We start from the raw sequence: 10,414 nt of genomic DNA, 5'->3' as shown, positions 1-10,414 counted from the left end.
TTAAGCATAGAATACTTAGTTTTGATTTACCAACCCTGTGGCCTGTGATGCCTCTCATGGCTTAATATAAAATATATCCCAAAACATTTAATTCCCCCAGTTCCCCAATTTCACTGGCTCTGAACCTTTGCACTTGGCTTCTGATAACTGGAAACCCTTCTCCTTATCTGTTTCTTCTTTCTACTTGTTCTTTACATCTTGACACACATCTCACCACGTTCCCTATATGATAGATGTTCACAGAGTCTACCATTCCCTCTGGAGGGAAGTGTCTTATTTTTCCATGCACCTAACCCCAATATCATATTATTTTCCAAAACAGAAAAATTTCACTCATATTTGCTGAATGAGTCAGTGAGCAGTCTTTATTAAGATTTATTAATATGTCCTGTTTTCTTACATGAGCCTGGTAAATAAATGTACACTGCATTTTAATTTTACAGAACAAACTAAAAAGTTTAAGCCAATTCAAAAGTTAACTACATTACATAATTTTCCACTATATTTTTTGAAAAAAACTACAATAAGTGTTAACAGTTTCATAGATTCTAAAGCAAATAAACCTTTGCTTAAAAGAATAACATTTAAAATTAACCCAAAATTAAACAGCTAAGCAAATCCCCAATTAACATAGTGATTCTTTAACCTTTTCTATTGAGCCTAAGTTTGATTTTTCTCTTAAAATTTTGGCTGCTCCTTTCAAAATTAGAGTGAACCCATGTAGAAACAGGTCCCTCACACGAAGTAAAACAAACAAACAAAGAAACAAACTGATAATCAACGCTCTAAAAACCAAGTGGTTGGACTTCCATCTGCAGAATCATTTATGGCCCAGGCCCTCTCTTCCTCATCTCTCAAAGCCTCTTCATACCAGATTGAGAAATCTGTTGGGTCACACCCATTCATCTTTGCCAAGAACTCCAAAACTTTCATCTTGGTAGTTTCAGCATAGGCTCTTGAACCCCACAGGAACTCAAAGCATGGAGGCTGGCTATCAGGCACCTGCCGATACTCCAGGTAATTTTGCTGCACTAGATCTACGGTGAGGAACTCCCTGGGATCTCCACAAATGAAATGCTCCTCCCCATCATACACTCCTACCAGCTTCAAAAAATCCCAGATTCTTTCTTCAGAAGCACAGTTCCCTTCTATGAATATTACACCCAGAATAACTATGAGGAAAGCATTTCTAGGCAGTCTATCATTGTCATTCAGCATGTCCTCATAGGTGAGGTTCAGTGAATTGACAAAGACATAAGCACTGCTTAGAAGATCACTTTCCTTTATATCAATGCCAAAGGTCATCTCCAAGCATTTAGAAGCTTCAATGAAGATGACAGCAAAATGATCCTCATAATCTTTTGTGACAACCTCATAAATTTCTGATAATGTGATGGGTTCCTTCATTCTATACTTGTAAATGAAAAGAAACACCAAATCAGTAGCCTTTTCTTGTATCACAATATTCAGCAAAGCTTCAGGGTCTTCTGGAGACTGAATGGCACCTGAACTCTCTTCCTGGTGGCTGGTTGCTTCATCTAAATTCTCCCCTAAAGTAGGTGAGGGGAAGAAACTTTGAGCATTCTGAAAAATGCTCAGCATCCCAGCAGCATAATCCTCATTTCCCCCCAGGTTGCTCTGAAACAGAGAAAAGAAGGAAGAGGAGGAGGAGGAGGAGGGGGAAGAGGAGGGAGAGGAGGAAGGGGAGAAGAAGGGGGAAGAGGAGGAAGGAGAAGGAGGGGTAAAAGTAGGAAAAGAGACATTAGAAGATGAAAAAATGATGGAAGCTAAGTCTGCCTCTTCCTCTCCCTTCTCATTTTCTTCATCATTCACTTCATCACCACACTCTTCCTTTTCATCTTCTTTCCCTTTTTCTTCCTCTTCTTCTTCCTTCTCTTTGTTATCTTCCTCGTTTTTCTGCTTATTGTTATCTTCTTCCTCTTCTTCTTTTACCTCCTCTTCTTCTTCTCTCCCCTCCTTCTCAGGTGTGGGAACCAGTGGGAACTCATCCATTTCAGTTGGGTTCTGGAAGTTTACACCTTCTTCCAGGCTGAGGCGTGGGTGCTTTCCGTAGCGAGACATTATTTTGCTTTCTGGAGACAGAAGACAGAAATGTAAACAGGAGTGAGGGTGAAGGGATTCCACAGGCATGGAGAGGCAAGAAAACAGAGTGGGCAGTATCAAAAGGAAATATCTGCTCTTGAAGGCTATAACAAAAGCCAACTTACAGGTCTTCTCCAGGTGATATGGTACAGCCTCGGAGTTCTGTAGCCTTTCTATTTGGCTTGTCCTTTAGGAACCTATAGAAGAAAGTGATAAAGGTACTTAGGGTTCAGCCAGATGGCAGAGTCTGACTTCAGAAAGTACACTAGAGTATGTGGGATCAATTGCCTTGGGGTCCCTGTGTTCTACAGTATAATGTTTGTGCATGTTCAAGTGTGTATCTAACTTGGACTCTTGACACTTGCTGGGTCTCTTTCATTCTATGATTTTGAAAACATATAACTAACTCCAGAGTACTCATATAGTTCCTGGAAGTTTTGTAATAGGAAACTAGGTGGCATCCATGGTTAAGAATAAAAGTAGAACAGTGGGTTCTCCTGGCTGTTGGGGCTGAACTCTGAACAGTTGTGGAGTGAAAGGCCCCCTTTGTGCTTACCATTTTCCTAAGAAGAAATGAATTATACCCATCTGGTAGATTGAGATCAAATTCACAGGACAAGACATCCCTAATACAGTGAAGCAGAAGTGATGGAGCACCATTTTGTACCATGTCAAGCTAACTGAATGACAAGGTAGTGCCAGCCAAACTACAGGGATCACAACTCCCCTAGGTTAGAGGTTCTTTCATTCTTTTTTTCCTTTTTATTTATATATCTATTTATTTATTTATCTATTTAATTTCACATACTGACTGCAGTTTCCCCTCTCTCTTCTCCTTCCATTTCCTTCCCTCACCTCCCCTCTGCTCCCCCCAATCCACTCCTCTTCTTTTTCTGTTCAGAAGGGAGCAGGCCTCCCATGGATATCAACAAAGCATGGCACATCAAGTTGCTGTAAGATCTTTCATTCTTTATAATGATAACTTTCAGAGCTCTCCCTCTGTTGCTCCTGGTCTGCCCCCTCAGAACAAGCACTCAATTATCTGAGCATAGAGATAAGGTATGAACCTTATATGACCATGTACACAGCTCCTCCAAGAGAGGGCAACAGGATATAGTTGAGCTTAGCATACCTTTTGTCCCTAAAAGGAAAAGGACTGTGTCCTCATTCCTCATTCAGGACTATTACCTGCTTTCCACACAGATTTTCTCTCTGCTGATCTGCTATTCCTCTTTCCCAGATGGCCTTCTCTTCTAATGAAGATGCTTATGTCCTGAGAATACAGAGAACAGTGAGGAGGTGAAATACTGACGAAGCTTTGCCCTAAGAATTATAAGTCTTCTCTACCACCACAGAATTAAAGGAAGACATCCTAACTAGCCAGGTAGTTGTCTTGAGATGCTTCAGGTAATTCAGAACTGTTACAGATTCTTGAGTTCCATGTTGGGACTCTGAAGTTAATGGGGCTCTTTTAGGGGGTGCTGGACTACACTCTATAGGGGAGGCTGTAAAGGAATTCACTTTCCTTTCTGTCTGATATCTGTGATGGGGGGCTCCAGACAGAGAGGGGGTATGCTTTGTCAATGATTTCAATTTGGGAGGCCTTTTGTGAAGAGGCTGGACTGTGATTAGCAGCAGAGGTTTGTAAAATATCAATGAGAGGACTCTGTTAGACTCTCCCCAGTCCTCCATCATTGGGGCAGTCTCTTGGATATTTTCCAAGGCAAAGAATCCTTCCCAGCTTTTTGGAGTACATTCCCCTTCTCATAGAACAGATATTCCTTGGGATCTGCACACAGAATTATGGTTAAAAAGTGCTCTTGCTGATACCTCCTCTCAGCATCCTGGTAAGGCTGCCTGAGGAAGCAGGACTAACACTACTGCTTTCTAAAGGGAAAGGGAAAGTCTCACTCCTCCTCCCAAGGGATCCTCCTCTTCTTTCAGAATTTTCACAGGCTTCCTTCAGTTTATTTTTTCCTTAATGATCAATAAGCAAGTACTTTAGTGTGCAGGGCTGTTTCCCTACTATTTCTGTGGGAGGAGGAAAAGCTCTGACTCTTCCCTCAGATTTATGTCTCTCAAGACTGGAACTCCTAAGCTTGGTGTTTGGTAACTAATACCATTGAAAAGACTCAGCATAGAATAAGGGAAATGTCCCATTGATAGGCCTGCCTAAAGTCACACAGGGAGAGGAGCTGAGGACAATAGTGGCAGAGGTCTATTTCTGTGGAGGACAGGCAGACTCTTCATCTTTCCCCAGAGTCCTCCCAGTCCTCCCTAGAGATCTGCCCCTGATTTTTCTCCATGCAGGAATTAAAGTGAGAAACCCAAGTCAATATCAGATGTTAAATTGTTACCTCTCTGATTCCCTGAACATTTCACCAGGGTAGCAAAACACTTTGTATTGTGACATGGTCTAGAGCAGTGTTTCTCAACATGTGGGTTGAATGACCCTTTCACAGGAGTTGCATATCAGATATCCCCCATATCAGATATTCACATTATGATTCATAACAGTAGCAAAATGAAGTAGCAATGAAAATAATGCTATGGTTGTGGGTCACCACAACAGGAAGAACTGTATTGAAGGGCTGCAGCATTAGGAAGGTTGAGAACCACTGCCTAGAGCTTAATTAATTAAGAAATTTCCTGGACAAGCAGCACTGAGCTTCCATCTCAATTTCTATAGGGTAGGGGATAGTAAAAAGGCTGCTCTCTCAAGTTCCTCCTTTTCAAGGTTCAGATTCTTACACATAATGACCACAGTCCTAACCCTTCCACAAAAGCCTCACCTCTGTCATATTGCAAGATAAACTCTAGACACAGTAGACTCCTCATAGTGCCTGATGCTTCCCTGAGATGAATGTTGTTTGAGAAAATGGAAAAGGGCCTCTCTCTATGTGGGAAAGGGGTAGGCCCCAAATTCTTGCATTACTCCCTTCATGTTTACTGAAGCTGGGACTGCTCCCCTGCCAGGCAGTCCAGCCACCTGACAAAAAGCCTCATCTCTCTTGAACTCTCAGCACAGAAAAGAGAAACAAACATGAACCCATTTTCCTTGGGTCTTCTTAGAGGTCCTACATCAAAAATGAGACTACTTATGCCGCTTTCTGTGGGAAAAAAAGCTCACATTATCCTTTAGAATCTCTCCACTCAATGAGCTGAGTTTAGCTCCCTCCCTAAAAGCCTCTCTACTAGGGAAGGATTCATAAGCCCCTATTATTTGTGCTGCAGACCAATTCTCCCAATCTCTGATCACTGTCCTTCCAAGGCACTCTATTAACATTCCTCCAGACTTGAACTTATGCCCTGCTGACCCAGTTCTGCCCACTCTCAATGTCTTACTGCTTTCAGTATCCCAGATGAAAACTGGAAACAATATACTACTTCACATTTCTAGAACATTTCCGAGATGAATACTGACAGACCCCTATATGTGTGGGTCCAATCATCTCTCAACTTTTTATTTCACTCTCAGAGCTCTCTCCTCCATATTTCTTGAGTTCGGAACCTGTGCTCCACTAAACCCAGTGCCCTCTCACAAAAGGCCTTACCTGCCTTGGACTTCGGACACGGAGCTCCAGGTAGCACACACCAAGCTGGAATAGACTGGACGCCTCTGGGGCAACAGTCTGAGGAAAGGGAATTGGCCACACCTCTTTTTGTAGGGAAAAAGAAAGCCCCCACTAGCCTCCGAGGCTCCTCCCACTCCAGGCTGACACTGCTCTTGAAAAACCAGTTTCAGGCTCATCTCAAAAAACCTCAAGTCCCATAGTCCTGATATTGGGCTCCTGGAAACAATGTTTAGACTTGCAACCTTGCCTGGAGGTTCCCAGAGCCACAATCTGGTCAAACAGGACTAAAGCCTAATTATTTCTGTAGGGGTGGGAAGGCTCCCAACTGTCCTTCAGGTTTCTCTCCTTCAGATTAGAACTTCTGAGTCTTGGACTGTTCCAAAGGCCTCAGATCCCACAGAATCCTGATACTGAATTTATGGAAACAATGTTTAGAGCTGCAGCCTTGCCTAGTAATTCCCAGGACACAGCCTAGTTAAGGAGCACAGTCACATAACTATTTCTATAGAGGTCAGGGAGACTTCCTTCCATTTTTTTCCTTTTGGACCCTAACCCTTAAGGCTAGGATTCTCCTAAGATAAGTGTGCTCCACTACATCCTCCAAACAATTCACTGCCCACAGCCAATCAGATATAAGCTAGAAATAGCAAAGTTCTTATGCCTTCTGGATGTTTCCTCATAAGAATTCTGGGAAAGGTGAAGCCCAAACCCCTATATGTGTGAGAGAGTAGGAGATTTCTAAAGGCTCATCAGGATCTTCCATTCATTAGTCAGGGGATCTCTTCTCAATATTTCCCAATCCTGGGACCACTTCCTTTGCTGTCCTGAATCTAGCCCACTCCATAAAATATTTATCTTCCTTGGATTCCCCACATGGAATTCAGAGAAACAAATTATTTTATCCAAAATTTGGCATGCAACCCCTAGAATTTAGGGAAGCTGCTTGAAAATGTGGGTTTTGAAGCCATAATTTTTATGGGGAAAGGGAAAACTGACAATCCTTAACTCCTGTTGTCTTGCCTTGCTGTTTACCAAAGTTGGAACTGTACAATCCAAAAGCCTCAATCCCTGGAGACTATCAATACAGAATCCAAGAAACAGCACACTGCTTATCCAGCCCATAGTGTGCCAGAGATGATCGCCAGGGTAGACAGGGGGAGCTCCATTCTTTTTTGGAAGGGGGGTGCTGCTTAATCCCTCCCTTGGTGCCCTTATAGTACCCCTTCACTTGAATGTTTGTCTTGTCTGAGAACCCTTCCCAGCAGTCCTAAGTCCAAACCACCCCTAAATCCTCACCTCCTGTAGACTCTGGCCATGACACTTCTGGAAAAAAGGATTTTGACCCATGACCTAAAGCAGAGCACACTGAGGTGCAAAAGAAGGTGTTCCCACTATTTCTGTCAGGAAAAGAAGGTTCCATTCCTAAGTCCATTGTTTACACTGATGGATATGTATCATCAGGGAGTGGAGCCCCCTACAAAAAAAGCTGCAAATCCCTTGTATTCCAGAAATTAAACATGAGGAAAATATTTAGAAGTGTGATTTAACCTGGAGCCCCCACCCTCAGGAGAATGTATCCTGTCAAGTGGGCTTGGCATCCTGTATTGTCTGTGGGTGAAGGAAATGTTCATATTCTTCCCTCAAGTTCCACCTCCTCAGGACTCAAACTCCAGCTCCCTCTCCAAAGTCTCAATTCCCTTGACCTATCAGGATAGAACCCAGTGAATCATACATTGTTTTTCTTTCTTTCATCCAGGCAGGCATGGCTTCCTGGGAGGACACAGGCAGAATAATTCTATCTGGGGGAGCAAAGAACAGAACAAATTCTGCCAGGCCTCCTTTAAGGTAAATCCCTCAGGATGATGCTTGGGAGGCAAAGACTTCAATAGGAATTAACTGCAGAAAACTTCAGCAGGACCTGGTAATTGTGTCTTCTGAAGAAACACACCTTTGTGGTTAAACATTCCTGAAGTGAAGCTTAGGTTGTTGCTGCTTTATCAGAACCTAAGATACCAGAACATTTCCCCACACATATAAATTAACATTCTTAAAAAGGTGCTAACTTCATTATACCATTTAAGTTATGGATTCAGCCCTTTCTTACTTTTCTAGAGAATTAGGAAAGAAACTCCCTAAAAAAGGTGACCTTGTCCAGCATTGTTTGTAAGAGAAAATTGTTGGTCACCTTATCCTAGGAATGTGCCACACACACCCTGAATACTTATAAAACTTTTTTTAAGAATTCCTTGCATAGACTCATCAGTGCAGCTCTTCACTTTGGGGCAGCCCAGTCCATTCTGTATTTGGAGTGTTTGCTTTGTTTACTTTTGTTAAATAAACTTCTCTTTAAACTATCTTTATTTCTTATGTCACTGGATTCACTCCTTCAAGAAGACAAGAACTAAGAGATCTCCATAAAACCCACAAGATTTCCTCAGGCTAGAAATTCTCCCCTAGCAATCTGAGTACAGAACCCTCTTCAGAGAAGTTTTGCTTCCATGATCTCCAGACATGAAAGTCTGGGAAACAAAGTAGTGTGAGTCATGGTCAGGAATGAAGATTTGTTGAGGAATGGAGATTCCATCAGAAACTTTCTTTGTGTGTGGGACCAACACCCTCATCTTACTGTAGGGAAAGGCTCCTACTCATTCATCATAGTTTGCTAGAATTCTTCACTTGCTAACCCAAGTCCAGCCCCACATCCAAAAGCCTCATGTCCCTTCAGTTTCTAACACAGAACTATGAAAAACATCATCTTTTCATCTTCTCTGTCAAATACTTTATAACAAACCTTGAACACTCCTCTTTCTCCACTACTGAATACACATGCTCTCAGACTTGTTTTCTTCATTCCCAGATAGATGCCTTCTGTGAGAGGTCTAATCTTTTTTTTTTCTATGCCTATTTCCCTTTGTGCTCCAGGAATATTTGACCATCCACTGTAACTAACTTTCCTTCTTTGTTAAAAACGAATATTGAACTAAAGAGATAGCTCAGCAATTACGAACACAGGCTACTCTTCCAGAGGGACTCAGAGTGAATTCCCTGAAAGTACAAGGCAGGTCATAAGTGTCTGTAACTCCAGTCCCAGGGCATCCAAATCCCCCTTCTGATCTCCATGGGTATGAGGCACATACGAAGTCCATATATGTATATACTTATAAGCAAAACACCCATCCATACAAAAATAAAGTAAAATTAGAAATAAAAAGAAAAAAATGCCTATCCAGCCAGCAACATCCCCCATATCCTCTCCTTTCCTTCTCCAGATGCTTTCCAAAACTAGCCAAGCAGAATTAGACTGTGAAGTTAGATCTTATCAAATGAGGAACAGCCGAGTCCCTTCTTGTGTTAGGGATATAAGAGGGAGGCCGCATCTGCTGGATGTGCTTGCTCAACCATTTCTGTAAGAATTTGTCATCCTTATTATGACCAGAAGTAAAGTTGTCTTATCCAGACACAATATTCATGTTGGGGATTTCCTTCCTTGCAACCCTAAGACTACTTCTAACAACACTTAGGGAAATGAATTGTTTAACATGTTTCCCTAAATGTATCTGGGCTGGAAGATCCCAGGCCATCTCCTTGAACAGGCAGGTCTTCTTGGGCCCTATTCCTATGAGTGAAAGAACAGGGTCTATCTCCTCCCTCCCCGTCCTCATCTGCCCCTCTGAAAAAGCCTTACCTTGGGTTCCAGGCATTGATTGCAGGATAAAAATGGTTAAAGCAAGGGGAACTGCCTGAGCAGGTGGAACTGGTTTACCCCTATATGTACTTCTTTGATCCCTCCCAGCACTTTCTTAAAGACTTCTTCTCAACGGCCATCTAGGCAGGGTAACCTCTGACCCAAATCAAGTTAACTTTCAAACAGCCTAACATCTTTCAGATTCCCCACACAAAATCAGACAAGGAAATGGCTTTATCCCAAACCTCCTATACTAGACCCAATCTAGCCCAGTCACATCCTGAAAAATGCAATTTCCCTCAGACTCCAGACATAGAACTTGGTAGCTGAGTTTAGGTTAAAAAAAAATTGCCGAGATTTGTGGAGCAGCTATTTTGGCAAATGGTATGGGAATGACACTATTTCTGTGAGGAAATTTCATGCTCCCACTCCTCTATCAGTATCTTCCCACCCCTCTGATATGAAAAAGCTTCACTTCCCTCAAACTTCCAAACTGGAACCCTGGAAACAGCCTCTTCCTCGATTTGTCTGGAGACGTTCTGGGGTATTTCCCAAGAGAACTTGAGCCCCTTCTGTACCTTGGAGAAGGCCAAAGCTTCTAATCTTCTTTCAGAGTCCTCTCAGTCTCATATGCTCCTCTTCTTGATATTTCTAAGGCTAAGATTCATCTCCTTGCTGTCAAAATTTTAGCCCAGTCCCTTAAAGATTGCTTCATCTCCCCTAGGCTTCCTATGTGGAACAGGAAATTGAAGCTCAGGGGGTTAAAGCTCTAAGAAGGGAGGATTAGTAGCTCCATTTCTCCGGGAGAGGGGAGATTGCTCAGTCCTCACTCAAGGTCCTTCCTTTAATATTTCACAAAGTTGGGAATCTTTTACTGCTGAGCAGAGTCCAGTGCTGTCACAAAGCCTTACATCCTCCAGACTCCAGACACTGATCTCCGGAAAGATTACAACCCTTATCATGTTTGGTGGCTCTGGGAAAAACTGCACTGACCCAGAGAGCTCAGTACTCTCTACATCGGTGATGAGAGAGGCTTCTAGTTCAAATTTGG

The 10,414-nt window shown here is 42.5% G+C and overlaps 1 protein-coding gene across 3 annotated transcripts; it reads right to left on the bottom strand.

The window, feature by feature from the left end:
• Nucleotides 1-361: 361 nt before the first annotated feature.
• On the bottom strand, nt 362-10,193 carry LOC114704018 (melanoma-associated antigen 10-like). Of its 3 annotated transcripts, none has more exons than XM_037199103.1 (4): nt 9,942-10,193; nt 3,292-3,376; nt 2,229-2,300; nt 362-2,093 (listed from the first exon to the last, which is right to left on the bottom strand). In XM_037199103.1, exon 4 carries the CDS (start codon nt 2,080-2,082, stop codon nt 778-780), a length of 1,305 nt encoding a protein of 434 aa, XP_037054998.1. In that variant the 5' UTR covers nt 2,083-2,093; nt 2,229-2,300; nt 3,292-3,376; nt 9,942-10,193; the 3' UTR covers nt 362-777. The 3 variants fall into 3 exon arrangements, with proteins under 3 accessions (XP_037054998.1, XP_037054999.1, XP_028740920.1); XM_037199104.1 differs by lacking the exon at nt 9,942-10,193 and adding an exon at nt 9,364-9,485; XM_028885087.2 differs by lacking the exon at nt 9,942-10,193 and adding an exon at nt 5,658-5,737.
• Between the last annotated feature and the right edge of the window lie 221 nt (nt 10,194-10,414).

Source organism: Peromyscus leucopus, chromosome X, assembly GCF_004664715.2.
Source record: "Peromyscus leucopus breed LL Stock chromosome X, UCI_PerLeu_2.1, whole genome shotgun sequence".
NCBI lineage: Eukaryota > Metazoa > Chordata > Mammalia > Rodentia > Cricetidae > Peromyscus > Peromyscus leucopus.
Note: the sequence above shows the minus strand (reverse complement) of the source record. Positions and strands in the feature narration are given on the sequence as shown.